The following is an 18,325-nucleotide window of genomic DNA, read 5'->3' as shown; positions in this document are numbered from 1 at the left end:
TCTAGATTATGATTTTAAAAAGTGCTCAAGGTGATGGGAGAGGAAGATGTAAAAGAAGTGACACGAACAGAAATATGGTCATGTTTTCTTCTTTTCCTTCTTTAAAATTAATATGAAAATATTCCTTTTCAATTTTTGGGTTGAAAACCATTCCCCTTCACTGATGGAAACTCCAACACGACAGCCGAGTGCTACGGTGTGAAAAACAGAAAGTGAAACTTGCTACAGGATGCAAACTTCACTCATCAGCCCACTTGAATTTCAATGCCCAAGCTCAGTGAAATGCACACTGAAAAAAAGAATAAAGCTTGAATGGTGAAAAGGGAAACACGTTTGAAAGTAACATTCATTTATGTCAGTCACTCTAGCATATTACCAACCATACAGTCTTTGCAAAAAGAAAAGGAGGTCTTGTGGCACCTTAGAGACTAACAAATTGAGCTGTAGCTCACGAAAGCTTGCGCTCAAATAAATTTGTTAGTCTCTAAGGTGCCACAAGTCCTCCTTTTCTTTTTGCGAATACAGACTAACACGGCTGCTACTCTGGAACAGTATTTTCAGTTATCAGTTTCTTAAGTAAACCTCCCAGTTTCTCAGTGCCCTCTGTCCATCCTGTGGTATTCCCTACACACAGGGATTTTCCTCTCTCATCAGACGGATAGTCTTGCTGATGTAACTTACTGATCTAACAGATGTTTACATCTGCCTAGCACTACTAACTACAGATACTTGGGAGTAGACAGGCAGGTCCCTACTCTAACCTGTAACTGGAAGAAACAGTTAATCATCACTCTTCTCACCCTTTAAATTTTCTTTATCTAAGAGGGTGGGGCGGGGGGCCCTCAGGAAAGAAATATAGGGATTCTTTCTTCTAAAAAAAGGGAATGACTGTGATTTTGTTCTTCCAATGACTTGTTCGCTTCCACTAAATAGAAAGGAGGAAAATGAAAGTAAAAACTTCAAGCAGGCAAAAGCTTGAAAAGTAGAAAGTGATGAAGGAAAAATCTCTTGCTACAGAATCCTTAAATTCCTACTTAAATTCAGAGACATGGGTCGAAAACACAAAGGTTTACAGAAGACCTTGAACAGGCACCAGTTGCTCAAGTTCTACACAAACACAGGGAATCTAAGACATCATCATGATCAGCAGGAGTTTGCTGCAATTTTGCCTCGTGCTGCTCTTCTCCAGTGAAATCTCATGTCTGGACTGTAACAGGCTGCATGTTCTACAAATCAGAATGAACAGCGAGAGTTTTGAGCGTCTGGAGAAAATGGGTGGCAACTTTCCCTTCCAATGTCTAAATGAAGGGATAGCTTTCAAGCCCAGAGATATCCTCAAGCTCCGACTGTCCCACCAAGAGAATGCCAAGGTAGCCATCCAGCAGATCCTCCAAGAGCTCTTCCATATCTTTAACAACAATCTCACCCAAGCTGCCTGGAATGGGACTTCCATAAAGGAATTCCAAAATGGACTTCACCAGCAGATTGAGAAGCTGGAGACGTGTTTGAGTGCTGAGATGGAAAAGGAGGTAACCTACCCAGGAAATGAGAACCTCCTGCTCACCAGCCTCAAACTGAAGAGATACTTCCAGAAAATAGAGGATTTCCTGAAAGAAAAGCAATACAGCCGGTGTGCCTGGGAGATCATCCGTGTGGAAATATCCAGATGTTTCCTCATGCTCGACAAACTCACCAAGAGACTTGAAAATGAAGGTACCATCTTTTCTTTTTTCCTAGAAAAACTCAAATAAGATTATTTGAATAAAACAGCTGGTGAAAGATGGGTGATAGGGTTATAACTCCTAATACGTCGGGCCCAATCTTTCTCCCATAGTAATTTTATGCATACAGCTATTTCAAACGCATGCTCAAATCTTTTCAGAGTAGCATATAATTTAGTGCTTCTCTACCACACACAATATTCTATATGAAAAATATACCAATATATCATAACTGCTAACTAAAGACAAAATATTGTTACGTGATAACTAACTATGCCAAATAGAAAAGAACAGTGAGAAGACCCCTTTCAACAACTGTCTCGTTAGACAACGTTCCAGTTAGGACACCAGAAAATGGGGGGTCTGTGTTCACACTCTTCTATCCCATCAGCTCATTTTGCACATAGGGATGGCCGAGGGTTCTTATTCTGCTTTTCTTTCTTTTGTTTACCGCTAAATTCAACAGCTTTAGTAACAACAAATTGTGACAGGATGACAAGTGCACTAAGGCTCAGGATTTAGGATTTGACATCTGGTTAGAAAAAGATGGCCTCTATTTGGCAGTTGAATCTCTCCATGTTTGAACCAGTCCCCTTTTTCATTCCAGCACGTGATGCTTCCAGTAATGATGCTCTGAAAACAGCTGAATGAAACTGCACCTCCACTGGAGTCCTGCGTCTCTAAACTGATTCTCGAATCAGCAGCTTTCGAGACTCCTATCAGTCCATCTTGAATTAAGCAAACTGCCAAACTTCAACTGCACTATTTATGTCCTCCTTGCCATTACCAGACTGATTTATTCACATGAGAAAATGTTAAACAGAAGATTTTGCTGAAAATAGCCCAGAGAAACCCAGAAAGAGACTGCCAAAGTGGCCATCCAGGTGATCCTCCACCAGATTTCCTACATCCAGGGATGAAAGTAACTTAAAGGACTTGCTAGTATGCCACAGTCCTGAGCAGGGGGTAGGGCCTCAACCAGAAGAGGCGTTGCCTCAACCGGAAGAGGCCCAGCCTTTAAATCCCAGGTCTTTAAATCCCGGGCTACCAGCTGCAGAGGCGGCTGGGTGTGCCGGAGCTCGGGGTGATTTAAAGGGCCTGGGGCTCCATCCGCCGCTACCGCAGTGGAGCCCCGGGCCCTTTAAATCGACGACAGAGCCCCAGGGGCTCTCAGCTGCCTCCGCTACCCAGGGGCTTGGGGCTCTAGTGGAGATTTAAAGGGCCTGGGGTCCCTGCATCGGCTGGAGCCCCAGGCTCTTTAAAGTAGGCACTCTGAAATTTTAAACTAGTCCAAATCTATATTCTTTTCGTGCACTGTGAAAAGATTTTCAGATCATTTTACTGGATTTGTAAAAGTGTCTTTATGTTGATCCATTTATATTTATTCACAATATTAATGTATTGCTTTTATTTATTTTTTCAGAGGTTTTCTAATATTTATAAATAAATATTTATTTCTACAAAATAGCAACCTACAGCAGTAGTGATTTGTACTAATTAGATTTTTTTTAAAAAACAGAGATCCAATAAAAATCTTCTCTTGTTTTCCCTTAAGATTCAGTTCAGCAAAGGACTTGTGAACATTTGCCATACTTTAAGTACACGAGCTTTCCTTTGACATAAGTAGTTAAACTTGACAACATGCTCTAATACATTGTGAACATAAACCCTGATTCAGCAGTGACTCCATAAGAAAAATAGCTAGGGTGACTAGTTTTACCACTCCAACAGACCACACAGCACAACCTCAACTCTGCAGCTGTTGTGTTTCTGCCCGTTAACAGATCATTTTCACCCACAACATTTGTAGTTGCAAGTGTTTGGAGCAGTAGCTCATTGTGATGAAATGAAAGGGATGATGGAGACACAGGCATTCTAAGGGGAAGACTTCAGGCTGTCTTGGTACAAAGTTGCTTGTCCCCTTCCTCCCCAATGAGATATGTGTGTCACGTTTCCATGTACGCAGACTCCGTATCTCCCCCACTACCACCATCAGGGAGGCTTACGTGGGTCTAATTTTCCCCCTCCACCAGTCAGGTTTGGGTACACTTGGCTCACAAACACTATCAAGCTTGTACATACCCAACCCCTCCTGTGAATCAGGCTTGTAAGCATCTGCTGCTGCTTCCCTTTGCTCTCCCCCGGATGTTCCCAAAACAAGCGTGTGTGCTTAGGGACTGCATGTTGCACCAACAACCACCAGCTAAAGGATCACAGTGCATCAAAATTTCAGTTGAGCTGTGAATGACTAAAAATTACCCTGAACCCAAAAGTTAAAAATTACCTGAAAGCAAAAAACAAAAACAAAAACCATCCATTGGACCGGATCTCGTTGCCAAGTTTGGGTATGTAGATAGTATTTTTGAAGAGCTATTAGTCAGTCCCATCATTGTCTAGCATTAATTTAAGTCACACTCTAAATCTGGAGATTTCTTATTTAAAAGTTTTTAAAGAAGTCAAACAACCATTACATTAAATGTTCAAATGGTGAAAAAACAAAGTGTGTGTGTGAATATTTACACTGATTGGAAACCTGCCTTTGGGAAAAAAACCAGGAAGGTATGTCCCATTTTAAATCCCTTTTGTAACACAGTCAAAATCATGGTGTCTCTAGTAGGAGACTAAATTCTTCACAGTCAACAGATGGCAGCATTGCAGAAGCTTTTGCCCTCTGTTCTCTTTAGCTGAGGGGTTCTCAAACATTTCATTATGTGGGCCTCATCTTACAAAAATTGATCCTTTCCCCTCCCATTCAGGATCAGCTAACATTTGTGTGGCAGGTACACCAAATGCTTACAAAGAAAGGTAGTACTAGAAACGCATTTATATAAGGTTAGCGGTCTTTAAAGGAACGTGGGATCTGCCAGTTCTCTGAAGACCATCACCCAGTACTCCACGTACTGCCACTGATTCAGGAAACTCAGTTTGGGACCTGTTGGTTTAGAGGCATGTACAAGGAGTTAACTCTTAAAACAAATGCCTCTCCTTTCTTATGGTGCAGTTTTTTCCAAGAGCTGTAGCCATCAGCTGTCCAAGTTCTTTCCTGCCCAAATCTTTCTCCCTTCATTCATTCCTTCACGTAGTTGGAGCCAAAGGTTATATTGACAAAACACAATCATCTGAGAATAATGAGAGCAAAAGTAGACTGCATGAAAAAGTCAAGGATTACAAAATCACCACCCCCATAACGTATCCCCCGCCCCTCTGATGGAACATGGCCGTCATATAGCACCTGGGAGCCATACAAACTCTTCAGACTCTAACTGCTTTGTTGCCCAGGGAGTGCAGTGGGGAACCTCCTGACATTCATCCCATCATATTGTTTATAAGCTGTGCTATGTGGAAAAAATCCATTCATCTATTGAAGAAGCCATTTGATGCCATGTATCATCTAAGATTTCAGGCCTTCCTGTGGGAAAGCCAACCACAGGGGGATAAAAAGGGAGGAACATGCTAATAATACATCCCCACTTCAGCTCACTTTTATCCTTCCACTGGCAGGCAGGAGCGGATACTAGCAGGTTTCTCCCCAGCCTTCATCATAGAAGCAGATGAGCCTGTGGCTTCTACACAGAACACTAGGTCTTTTCACACAGAGCTACTCAGTTTTTGCATCAGTTGTTGGGACCACTCAGAGCCCCGTTCCGGTCCCTGTCAGCGAGGTTCCATTACAGCCATGAAACCAGGGCTTCCTTCAGACTGCAGTTGCCTCAGATACTCTCTGTAGGTGACATGGAGAGATGCACCCACCAGACCTGTAGTAGTACTGCCCCAGCTCAATGCGCGTCTGCTCGTTCCAGGCCCCACACGTGGATCATAACTGTATGGAGAACACCCCAAGAGGGAACTGGGAGCAAAAGCTTCTGACTCCACGGCACCTCATCTCACCCCACACACCCTTCCATGTGGCACAGGGAAGAGGCATAAGCAGAGGGCTCTACCCCTGCATGGATCCTCTGCAGCAGGCTCTGAGGCCCTTGTAACCAAGTTTTCTCAAATAATAGACTGGTTCTTTGCCTACTTGCTGCAGGGAAGATGGAAGTAGGGGTGCTGGGGTTGAGCAGCATCAAGAAATATTAGCAAGTGAATGCATGGTCTCCATTATATACAGTGTTTACAGTTTTGTTCACTGGCTTTCAGCAGCCATACAACAACTATTCAAGTACCCCTAAATTATTGTCACCATATAGATTTATTGAAAAAGATGATTTGGCTCCCCTGCCCCGCATTACCCTGTGATTACTTTGTTACCTTATCCTCTCCTAGTATTCATACTACAGTACTTATTTCCCTCTCTCCTCAACATCTTCTCTGGACTCACCCTCGTGTGGGATAAACATCCCCAACACCCATGGAAAGTAATGCGAGAATAGGGAGCGTAGTGCATGGCAATCTGGGGGCTCTGCTAAGTCTGCTTTCTCTGCACTATTCAGAAACTTTCATGTAGCTGATGCAAGACTCTGATAGTTCTTATCAAAGTGCAGGAAGCCTTGGGAGACTCTAACCAAATTAATATGCACAGAAATGTTTTCATGGTTTATTCAGGTGATTCTTCCTTTCTAATTTCAGTGAAAATAGTTTTCTTTTTGGATGAAAACACATTTTCCTGCCGCGATGGCAAAAACCAGCACAACAGTCTGTGCTAGGGGAAGAGAACCAGAAAATGAAATGTGACCACAGGAAACAAAGAGGCTAAATCAAAGCTGAAGAATTTCCCTGCCCACGCCAAGGGGAAAACAAAAAAGTTAAGAGAAGGAACTAGCCAAAATGGTGAACACTGATTTTGATTTTTAAAAAATTCTTTGAATGACTACAACCCAGGGACATGCCTGTTAAAAATACAAATCAGGACTTCTCTTACAAATCACCTCCTTCTGGCCCCACTGTAAATCACAATCATCCATGTGGGTACCTCTCTAGTATGTGTAACTAATTGCTCATCCTGTTTTACGAATTACCTTCCATTTTTCACCACTGTCAACTACTCAGAGTGACCAATAGGACAACATGTTCACACCATCTAACTGCATCGATTGCTCAGCTTCAGTATATACATTGAGATCTGGAAGTAAACAAAAACTGAAAAAAGGTTCCATTCTCTCAGAGCTCACTCTCTATCTCCAGTGTTTTCCTAGAAGGAAGATACCGATATTTGCTGGTGTCTACATATTAAGTGTGCTTTTCAGGTTGCATGACTGAAGTTGAAATTTACCATTATTTTTGGGAGGCCTAACATAGGTGCTGCCATACCCCCTGGCTTGAAGTGGTTTCATACATATTCACAGTTTACAGTTTGGTTCAATGGCTCTCAACAGCCCCACTATACAAACTGTTCCAGCTCCCCTGAGGCCAACCCTTTCCTCCCACTTCCTCCAGGCCTCAAAACTTTAAATATACCTAAACTAGTTTTGTCTGTCAAATGCAGGAAGTGATGAATGAGAAAAGTGTAGGGTTTGATGAATTGGCGGTCTTCTCATTACCACTTCTGAAGTGTGGATGATCTTATTATATTAGATCTTTAAATTAATGCATCATGAAAAGCCTGTATGTATGTGGATCCAGCATAAGTGAAAGGGGTTTGGTCACTTTCACAACAATACAAAAAGGAGGAAGCGTGGTAAAAGAATCTAGAAAGCAGTGAATTATACAGAAAGAAAAAGACTGAAGCCTCCAGGAGGGAAAAACCTTTTAAAAAAAAACAGAAAATGATGAAACAAAAATTCTGCAGCCAATTATTTAAAGTCAGAGACATGAAGGAAAGACACAGCAGTCTACATAGGACCCTCAACAAACTCCAGGCTCAAGGTTCCACACAAAGAAAAGAAGTGGAAGACATCAGCATGACCACCAGGTGTTTGCTGCACATTTGCCTCATACTGCTCTTCTCCACTGAAATCTCATCTCAGCTCTGTACCATGCTTCACTTCCAGCAGAACAAAGTGAACAAAGAGAGCTTGGAGCTTCTGGAGAAAGTGAGCGGAAATCTCCCCTCACAATGCATAAATGAAAGGGCAGCTTTCAAACCCACCCAGGATGCCCTCCAACTCCCAGTGTCCCAGAAGGAGAATGCCAAGGTGGCAATTCAAGAGATCCTCCAAGAGATCTTCAACATCTTTAGCAAAAACCTCACCCAAAGTGCTTGGGATGGGGCTTCCATAGTCAGGTTCCAAAATGGCCTTTACCAGCAAATTCAGCGGCTGGAGGCTTGTTTGAGAGCACAGACAGAGAAGGGCTTAACCAACCCAGAAAGTCAGGACCTCCAGATCACCAGTCGGAGAGTGAAAAAATACTTTCAGGGGATAGATGCTTTCCTGAAAGAAAAGCAATACAGCCTGTGTGCCTGGGAGATCATTCGCGTGGAAATACCCAGATGTTTTGAACTGATTGACAAACTCACTCGAAGGCTGAGTAACTAAGGTACAGTACAAAACTTTTCCCTGGAGTAAATGAATTCACATTAAGGTAATTTATACAGCTGAACAAAGATAACGGATATTTTATAACTCTGCTTATATAGGGCCTGATTCTTCTTTTATAGGATCAGTGGCCAAATCGCAACTGATTTCCATGGCAGCAGCTTTAGGCTCTTCCTGTCCTGTCCTGGAAACGGATTTTCAGTGACATGGATTTACTTTTTGGTGTTTCTTCTATTGTTTATTTTTGCACATCTTCATAATCTCTCACATATCAGTACTGTTGTGCAGTAGGGAATTGGCAGACCATGCAACAAAGTACACATATGTGGAATCCTTCGGCACCTCACCAGCACTTTGTGGTATGCGAGGGAAGAAAGTATCATTATCTGATGACGAAAGCACTCTGACTTCGACATACATAGTGTGTTTCTACAATTATCAGCATGGCTATTAATTAATTTGTCCTCATGAGAACTATTTCTAGTATTCCAAGGTTTGAGAAGCTTCCTAGAGACTTTCTAAAAAAATATGAACATACTAAAAGACTTGCGAGCTTATGTGTGGAAAAGATATTGTCATTTAATTTCTTGAGATCAATTCAGTGAAAATTATACTTTTTCCCTTTGTGTTTCAACTGTTTCCAATTTCATTTCAGCTCCGGATGCTGCAACTACTGAGGAGAAGACAGACGGATGCAGTGGAAATCCTCCTCTCTGCAGATTCTTCCCACAGTGACATCTAACACTCCATAATGCTTGATGTCTTATGCCGTACATTCACTCTCATGAAATTCCAACTGCACAAATTTCATTTCATGTGATAATATTCTGTTCATTTACTCAGGTTTAAAATGCAAAATGAAGGATATCGATGCAAAAAAGTTACAAGACAATTAAGAATTTTAAAAGAAAGGGTTGGACCTTAAACATTGTTGACATTGTGTGTTTGCACTATATTTCTATGATGTCTTCTCTGATCCAATCTCACCTCTGAACTGTAACATGCAGTATAACCACAGTATAACAGCATAACACATATGAACTGGAACAGCTTCCAAACAAGCTCCCTGAGGCGGGAGTTCCAGTCAGAGATTCCAACATAGACTCATCAGCCAGCGGGGCATCTGGAGACAGGTTTGGTTGCAATGATGGAAAGCGGGACTCTCTTACCAGGACGGAAGGACGGACCTTCAGCTCACCAGGATGAAGGTGAAGAGATACCAGTTCTTTCCTCTAGCAGACAAGCAGTTCAGCATCAGCGCTGGCAAGAGAATCCAAGTGGAATTATGCAGTTTTCAACTACAGGACAAAGTCACAAAGAAGTTTAGAAATTAAAAATACCAACCTGTTTAGAAGGACTAACTGAAATCAATGAACATTTTAGACATGATTTACAATGAGATGCAGTGGAATTCTAAAAGCTGTTGCTACTATTTATTCTATTTGTGCATTGTGGAAATAGTTTCAGATCATTTTATGATATTTGTAACAGGATATTTATATCAGTCTATTATTTATTGCGCTTAATGATATTTTATCGTAGAATAATTGAAATAAATTATTTTCTTATACAAAATGGCAACAGAGTGGTAATGATTTGGTTAAAAAAAAATCCAACCAAACACTCTATTATTGTTCAGCCTTAAAACCCCAAGTCCAGAAAGTATTTATGCACGTGACTTCTAGTATGTGACCCATCCTACTGGTGTTCATGCTTCCAGCTGGGAACATACTTAGATACACGGATGAATCAGTGTGCAAGTTCACTGTACTTCCATAGGAAAAAAGGAGCTATGGAGTGATAATTAATCTTTCCACGATAACAAACCATGCACCACACCTGATCTCTGCCTCTTTTTCCTCTGCTACTTTTTCCTTGGTTGTTTTCCCCGAGCAGATAACTTCTTGTTGTGGATGTTTGGTGGAGTAGATGTCCTGGAAGAGGCCAAACTATTGCTGGGGGGCGGGTCCCGGGGGGAGAAGAGGGCACCAATCAAGACAGTATACACCTTCAAACACACACCAGTTAAGCTACCATTTAATTAGCTTGCTCATAACTCCATCAATCACGTTTGTGTGCCTTCACATGCCACCTACCCACAATACATTTACAAGCACCAGCCCGCCCATTAAGTGTGGGCTTCCATGAATGCTCATCATTTGTGTGTCCCCCACACACATTCGGTTCCATCATTTTTGTGTGAGCACAGCACAGACAAAATTCATTCTTGAGTGCACACCACAAACAAAATTACATGTGAGTAATGAGAGCGGGAATAGGGCAATCGAATGAGGATTATCAAAGCTTCTCTGTCACCTCTAAAATGCAGCCCTTCTCCACTCTGAACTCTAGGGTACAGATGTGGGGACCTGCATGAAAGACCCCCCTAAGCTTATTCTTACCAGCTTAGGTTAAAAACTTCCTCAAGGTACAAACAGGGAAAGAGCCCACTTGGAGAGGTCTTCCCCCCAAAATATCCCCCCAAGCCCTATACCTGCTTTCCTGGGGAAGGCTTGATAAAAATCCTCACCAATTTGCATAGGTGAACACAGACCCAAACCCTTGGATCTTAAGAACAATGAAAAAGCAATCAGGATCTTAAAAGAAGAATTTTAATGAAAGAAACAGTAAAAGAATCACCTCTGTAAAATCAGGATGGTAAATACCTTACGGGGTCATCAGATTCAAAACACAGACAATCCCTCTAGGCAAAACCTTAAGTTACAAAAATATACATTCCATTCAGCACAGCTTATTTACCAGCCATTTAAACAAAAGGAAATCTAATGCATTTCTAGCTAGATTGCTTCCTAACTTTTTACAGGAGTTCTGAAGAGCATTCCTGATCTGTTCCCGGCAAAAGCATCACACAGACAGACAGACAGACAGACCCTTTGTTCCCCCCCCCACTCCAGCTTTGAAAGTAACTTATCTCCTCCTTGGTCATTTTGGTCAGGTGCCAGCAAGGTTATCCTAGCTTCTTAACCCTTTACAGGTGAAAGGGTTTTGCCTCTGGCCAGGAGGGATTTTATAGTTCTGTATACAGAAAGGTGTTACCCTTTCCTTTATACTTATGACAGGGGGAATACATCAGTCAGTTACTATCCAGGAACAATACTGAATTCTTCGGAAAAAGTCTAACTGCCCCAAACCTATACTGTGCCAGAGAGAAACTATTCCCACTCATGCCAGCAGACCTTGAATTAAAAAAGGGGCCATGCTGAGTGGAGAATTCAGTTGAGCTCTTTGACAATATCACCTGTATCATAAGGAGCAGCCAATGCCTGTGGGGAATGCCAGCTCGCATTTCTTAAAAGAGAGGAAAACTGTGTAAATATCCTCCACTGAAGTTCTCCCACATCCTTCCAATGGTGGGCAGGGAGGAGGAGGAGCAGGTTGGACCCCAGCCTTCCTCATGGAAGTGGCTGTCATTCCATCTCCACACTCAGCAGAGTCTATGGTTTCTGCACTGATCAAAAAGGTCTCTCCAGACACAGATCTGCAGCATCTGTCTCAGCTCTGGTCCCATTAGATTCCCTGCCCCAGTCCTTTCAGTGCCAAAGAGTATTTTCAGAACCATGATCCACCTACACAAAACTTGCTGGAGAGGTGGAGCCTCACTAGATCTGATGCCACCAGCAGGTTTATCACTATAATTTCACTCCCACCTCCAGGGAAGAGCTGAGAAAGGAAAAGGAAAAAAAATAGAAATCAGCTGTTGCCACCAGCTAAGTAAAAACCATGTGCACAAACGTCGTAAGAAATCAAAATTACAACCCTGTTCTTAAAAAAGGTAAATATTAAAAAGAGAGAGAGAGAGAGAGAGAAAGCTAATTGCGTCATTCTAGACATTTCCTGATCTACGTAGATATCTGGGGTTTCAAATGAGTAGTTTCTAGGTATGATACTGATGATATTTCATACCTGGCCCCTTATTTTACACATTAAATTTTTATTTATCGGGACAGTCCCCATATTTGGAGCTTTGTCATTTCTAAGTGCCTATAACCCCTCAACCCCTGCCCCGATTTTTCACACTTGTTGTCTGGTCACCCTAGCTGGGATATCAGCTGGGAAGTCTCTGAAGCTTGGCTTGGGCTTCCTCAGCGAGAGGAAATATACAACCCGTGCCTGGATGGTGTGGTGCTCTGTCACTCTCTTCTGGCACCTGAACCATTTAGAGATTGAGGAGTCTGCTACAACCCTGGCTTAAGAGGCATTATCACATGTTCACACAGTCAAGGCTCATGCACCAAGGTTCAAATGTCCAAGGTTCAATCCTGCCTGCTGACAACTTCAGCCTGTCGGCGTTACAAGGGGGGGCTCATCCAACATGTCAACTGGGAAGTCTTTGAAGCTCAGAATGTGCTTTAACATGTCCTCTCCCAGAAATATACCCAGAGGTGTTTACCTCTTCCAGGGGCCGTGTAATACGTTTAGATTACAATACGGAGACACTTTGCACAGGATTCTAACACACTATTGCTCTTTAATTAATCACTCGGAAATACAGAAAATGGAACAAAAATTGTAAACCCTATCTGCAATTCCCTGCCTCAGTTTCCTCAACACACCAGGCCATTCAATGAGCCTGTATCAGAATCACTTGGGGTCATCCAACATCCTTCTGTTGCAATGCATCACTTATATGCACAAAAACAGAGCATTCTCCTCCAGCTCACATAACCTGGCCTTGGCCAGTTCATCCCCTTCATTCCTCTTGCCCAAATGTCCTGTGGGTCTTCCCCCTGGGATTTCTTTTAGAACCTTTTGGTTTTGTCATCTGGCTCTTTGTTGACCTTCAGTAACTTTCCACTCCTAACCCCCATTCTCCTTAACACCAACTTCGCCAAACTGGTTTCCCAACTCGGAAACACAGTCTTAAAGTTAAGTGTCCCCATTGTCCTCAGCCTAGTGAGTACCTTCTGGAGGTCCTGTCCAACCGGATGGATACACATAGAAAGAGGTTTCCTATGATGAGGAAATTTCATGACAACAACTTCATAATATCACTTTAAAAGTAATAAGTCTTACAGAGACTCCTCCCCTTTCCCCCGGCCTCCGCCTGACACACACACACACACACACACAAACAAACCAAGCCATATGAATCAGGCTTGTGTACACTCAAGTCAGCAATTCTATCCCCCAGTTTTCTGACCAGCTGGTGCCGCCCCTCCACTCCCTCCAAATCAGGCGTGTGTGCTCCTTGCCACCAACAACCAGTTTGGTGCACAGAATGGATTAAACTTTCAGTTATAACATCAACAATGCCTAAAAATTACCTAAACCCAACATTTAAAATTATAGTAATCAACCTGCCGGTGGCATCAGATCTAGTGAGGATCCTCCTCTCTACCAAGTTTGGTGTAGGTGGATAGCAGTTCTGAAGAGCTATCAGTCAACAGCAGCACCGCCAACCACATACTTCAGCCACAGCCTGAATATTTGAGACTGATTCAACATTTATGAAAAATGTTTGGCCCTTTGTAAACATTTTCTGAAATATTTGTACGTGTGAGTTTTTGTTGGAAAAGAATATCTCTGGAGTCAGAAAGTATAAGAAACACTCATATAAATACATATTTTAAAGAGAATTTTTTCCACAGAAGTTCATGCAGCCACCTGGAAAGCAGTTTTGAATTAGAAGGCAACCATCCCAGGAACAGACACAATAGCATTGACTCAGGTGAACCATCACACAGAACAAGCAGCAAATTATGAACAGCAAAGGGAAAAGATGTGGTGACAAGGTCCTGAGCAATCAGAGTGGAATGTGTATAAATCATTTGTCAAATCTTTTAAAATAAATACATTGGCAAATTCTGAATTTCTTTGCAGATTATTTGCAAATAGGAAAAGGGGCTACACTAACCTCTTATTTCATATTCAAATTAAGCTGGCTGACACAGAAAAAAATAATTCGAATAAAATTTCCTGCTATTTTCACTGAAATTTAAATGGACAGGATTTCATCAAATTCTAGCAAATATTTCAACCAGCTCAGTCTCCATCTAACCTTTCCCAGAAAACAGGCTCATTACTGATGAAAATATGCTGAAAGACTATGTGTCTTTCCTCCCATAGCTTTCTTAATTTAACAGGAAAAGCTTAAATTCAGATTATTTAATTCCTCTCCTTCACATAACTATTATCTCCTGAAGCTTCAACTTGCCAGGAAATGCACACGCAGAACTCCCAGTGGAGTAAATGCAAGATTGGGGTGCAGCACCTCTGGTATGATTGGGTCCCTTATATGGTATACTTATGTACAATAAACTGCATTTTTGAAAGTGACATTTCCGAATCGTTTAGGCAAAACTCTAGATTATGATTTTAAAAAGTGCTCGAGGTGATGGGAGAGCGAGATGTAAAAGAAGTGACACGGACAGAAATATGGTCATGTTTTCTTCTTTTCCTTCTTTAAAATTAATATGAAAACATTCCTTTTCAATTTTTGGGTTGAAAACCATTCCCCTTCACTGATGGAAACTCCAACGTGACAGCCTAGTGCTATGGTATGAAAAACAGAAAGTGAAACTTGCTACAGAAAGAAGGCTGCAAACTTCACTCATCAGACCACTTGAATTTCAATGTCCAAGCTCAGTGAAATGCACATTGAAAAAAGAATAAAGCTTGAATGGTGAAAAGGCAAACACATTTGAAAGTGACATTCATTTATGTCAGTCGCTCTAGCATATTTTTTACCAGCCACACAATCTTTTTGACAGGTTTCAGAGTAACAGCCATGTTAGTCTGTATTCGCAAAAGGAAAAGGAGTACTTGTGGCACCTTAGAGACTAAATTGGTTCGTCTCTGAGGTGCCACAAGTACTCCTTTTCTTTTTACAATCTTTTTGGACAACTCCCTTCCATGTCACTACACTACATCACTGGGAACTACTCAGAACTGCCCGAGAAGACAGCATGTTCACACCCTTCAACTGTACCTGTTCCTTGGGCTTTTCACAACTGGTATCAGGTTCTTAAGTAAACCTCACAGTTTCTCAGTGCTCTCTGTCCATCCTCTGGTATTGGCCTACACACATGGCTTTTCATCTCTCATATTTCAAATGGCCAGGAAATTGCGAGAGATTAATAGAGACTTCTCTGGCCCCAATCTCCCACAGGAATTCTTTTCAGGCTTATCAAATATTAAGAGGTCCCTATAGTATTACTCCCTCTCAAAGGCTGGAAGGAAGGAATGAGACAGCCAGAGCATAGCAGGCTTTTCTGATTTTGAGTGCCACACCAGAAAGGGAAAGTTTGCCACCTGCTGGCAAAGTGAAGGAACAGCAGATTTACACATCACTTCACTGCTGTTATTTGCAGAGTCTAGCAAAAAGAAGCTCTGCAGTAGTTCCCCCCATCTGCCAAAATTCACTGTTATCACTTAAAAGCATGGATAGTCTTGCTGATGTGACAGACATTCAGACCTGCCGAGCAGTGCTAACTACAGGAACTTGGGAGCAAACAGACAGGTCCCTACTCTAACCTGTAACTGGACGACACTGTTCATCATCATAGTATTCTTCTTACTCTTTACATTTTCGTTATCTAAGAGGGCAGGGAGGACCGAAGGAAAGAAATGTTGGGGTTCAGTAAGATTAAAGTAGTTACCAACTGGGATTTGGTTCTTCGAATGACTTGTTCTCTTCCACTAACTAAAAAGAAGGAAACCAAAAGTAAAAACCTCAAGCTGAAAAAACCCTGAAAAGTAGAAAGTGATGAAAGAAAAATCTTTTCCGACAGAATGCTTAAATTCAGAGACAGGGGTCGAAAACACAAAAGTTTACAGAACACCTTGAACAGACACCAGTTGCTCAAGTTCTACACAAAAACAGGAAATCTAAGACATCATCATGATCAGCAGGAGTTTGCTGCAATTTTGCCTCATGCTGCACTTCTCCAGTGAAATTTCATGTCTGGACTGTAACAGGCTGCATGTTCTACAAACCAGAATGAACAGCGAGAGTTTAGAGCATCTGGAGAAAATGGGTGGCAACTTTCCCTTCCAATGTCTAAATGAAGGGATAGCTTTCAAGCCCAGAGATATCTTCAAGCTCCAACTGTCCCACCAAGAGAATGCCAAGGTAGCCATCCAGCAGATCCTCCAAGAGCTCTTCCATATCTTTAACAACAATCTCACCCAAGCTGCCTGGAATGGGACTTCCATAAAGGAATTCCAAAATGGACTTCACCAGCAGATTGAGAAACTGGAGATGTGTTTGAGTGCTGAGATGGAAAAGGAGGTAACCTACCCAGGAAATGAGACCCTCCTGCTCACCAGCCTCAAACTGAAGAGATTCTTCCAGACAATAGAGGATTTCCTGAAAGAAAAGCAATACAGCCGGTGTGCCTGGGAGATCATCCGTGTGGAAATACCCAGATGTTTCCTCATGCTCAACAAACTCACCAAGAGACTTGAAAATGAAGGTACCATCTTTTCTTTTTTCCTAGAAAAACTCAAATAATATTATTTGAATAAAACAGCTGGTGAAAGATGGGTGATAGGGTTATAACTCCTAATACGTCGGGCCCAATCTTTCTCCCATAGTAATTTTATGCATACAGCTATTTCAAACGCATGCTCAAATCTTTTCAGAGTAGCATATAATTTAGTGCTTCTCTACCACACACAATATTCTATATGAAAAATATACCAATATATCATAACTGCTAACTAAAGACAAAATATTGTTACGTGATAACTAACTATGCCAAATAGAAAAGAACAGTGAGAAGACCCCTTTCAACAACTGTCTCGTTAGACAACGTTCCAGTTAGGACACCAGAAAATGGGGGGTCTGTGTTCACACTCTTCTATCCCATCAGCTCATTTTGCACATAGGGATGGCCGAGGGTTCTTATTCTGCTTTTCTTTCTTTTGTTTACCGCTAAATTCAACAGCTTTAGTAACAACAAATTGTGACAGGATGACAAGTGCACTAAGGCTCAGGATTTAGGATTTGACATCTGGTTAGAAAAAGATGGCCTCTATTTGGCATTTGAATCTCTCCATGTTTGAACCAGTCCCCTTTTTCATTCCAGCACGTGATGCTTCCAGTAATGATGCTCTGAAAACAGCTGAATGAAACTGCACCTCCACTGGAGTCCTGCGTCTCTAAACTGATTCTCGAATCAGCAGCTTTCGAGACTCCTATCAGTCCATCTTGAATTAAGCAAACTGCCAAACTTCAACTGCACTATTTATGTCCTCCTTGCCATTACCAGACTGATTTATTCACATGAGAAAATGTTAAACAGAAGATTTTGCTGAAAATAGCCCAGAGAAACCCAGAAAGAGACTGCCAAAGTGGCCATCCAGGTGATCCTCCACCAGATTTCCTACATCCAGGGATGAAAGTAACTTAAAGGACTTACCAGTATGCCACAGTCCTGAGCAGGGGGTAGGGCCTCAACCAGAAGAGGCGTTGCCTCAACCGGAAGAGGCCCAGCCTTTAAATCCCAGGTCTTTAAATCCCGGGCTACCAGCTGCAGAGGCGGCTGGGTGTGCCGGAGCTCGGGGTGATTTAAAGGGCCTGGGGCTCCATCCGCCGCTACCGCAGTGGAGCCCCGGGCCCTTTAAATCGACGACAGAGCCCCAGGGGCTCTCGGCTGCCTCCGCTACCCAGGGGCTTGGGGCTCTAGTGGAGATTTAAAGGGCCTGGGGTCCCTGCATCGGCTGGAGCCCCAGGCTCTTTAAATTAGGCACTCTGAAATTTTAAACTAGTCCAAATCTATATTCTTTTCCTGCACTGTGAAAAGATTTTCAGATCATTTTACTGGATTTGTAAAAGTGTCTTTATGTTGATCTATTTATATTTATTCACAATATTAATGTATTGCTTTTATTTATTTTTTCAGAGGTTTTCTAATATTTATAAATAAATATTTATTTCTACAAAATAGCAACCTACAGCAGTAGTGATTTGTACTAATTAGATTTTTTTAAAAAACAGAGATCCAATAAAAATCTTCTCTTGTTTTCCCTTAAGATTCAGTTCAGCAAAGGACTTGTGAACATTTGCCATACTTTAAGTACACGAGCTTTCCTTTGACATAAGTAGTTAAACTTGACAACATGCTCTAATACATTGTGAACATAAACCCTGATTCAGCAGTGACTCCATAAGAAAAATAGCTAGGGTGACTAGTTTTACCACTCCAACAGACCACACACCACAAC

At 41.9% G+C, this 18,325-nt stretch overlaps 3 protein-coding genes across 3 annotated transcripts; all 3 read left to right on the top strand.

Moving 5' to 3' along the window:
• Positions 1–1,139: 1,139 nt before the first annotated feature.
• Positions 1,140–1,751, top strand: LOC140911960 (interferon beta). Its single transcript, XM_073346119.1, has one exon. It carries the CDS (start codon positions 1,140–1,142, stop codon positions 1,749–1,751), a length of 612 nt encoding a protein of 203 aa, XP_073202220.1.
• Positions 1,752–7,561: 5,810 nt separating this feature from the next.
• On the top strand, positions 7,562–8,137 carry LOC140912115 (interferon beta). Its single transcript, XM_073346277.1, has one exon. The coding sequence runs from the start codon at positions 7,562–7,564 to the stop codon at positions 8,135–8,137; it is 576 nt and encodes a 191-aa protein (XP_073202378.1).
• A 7,861-nt stretch (positions 8,138–15,998) lies between these two features.
• LOC140911959 (interferon beta) lies at positions 15,999–17,231 on the top strand. Its single transcript, XM_073346117.1, has 2 exons — positions 15,999–16,572; positions 17,188–17,231. The coding sequence occupies exons 1-2, from the start codon at positions 15,999–16,001 to the stop codon at positions 17,229–17,231; spliced, it is 618 nt and encodes a 205-aa protein (XP_073202218.1).
• The last annotated feature ends 1,094 nt before the right edge of the window (positions 17,232–18,325 follow it).

Source organism: Lepidochelys kempii, chromosome 5 (genome assembly GCF_965140285.1).
Source record: "Lepidochelys kempii isolate rLepKem1 chromosome 5, rLepKem1.hap1, whole genome shotgun sequence".
Taxonomy (NCBI): Eukaryota; Metazoa; Chordata; order Testudines; family Cheloniidae; genus Lepidochelys; species Lepidochelys kempii.
This window is presented reverse-complemented; position numbering and strand designations above follow the sequence as displayed.

Excerpts from the sequence above, each read along its gene's own strand:
- LOC140911960 (XM_073346119.1), top strand. The coding sequence starts at position 1,140 with ATGATCAGCAGGAGTTTGCTGCAATTTTGCCTCGTGCTGCTCTTCTCC.
- LOC140912115 (XM_073346277.1), top strand. The coding sequence starts at position 7,562 with ATGACCACCAGGTGTTTGCTGCACATTTGCCTCATACTGCTCTTCTCC.
- LOC140911959 (XM_073346117.1), top strand. The coding sequence starts at position 15,999 with ATGATCAGCAGGAGTTTGCTGCAATTTTGCCTCATGCTGCACTTCTCC. Across the intron at positions 16,573-17,187 it reads CAAGAGACTTGAAAATGAAG|CACGTGATGCTTCCAGTAAT; the intron begins GTACCATCTTTT and ends TTTTCATTCCAG.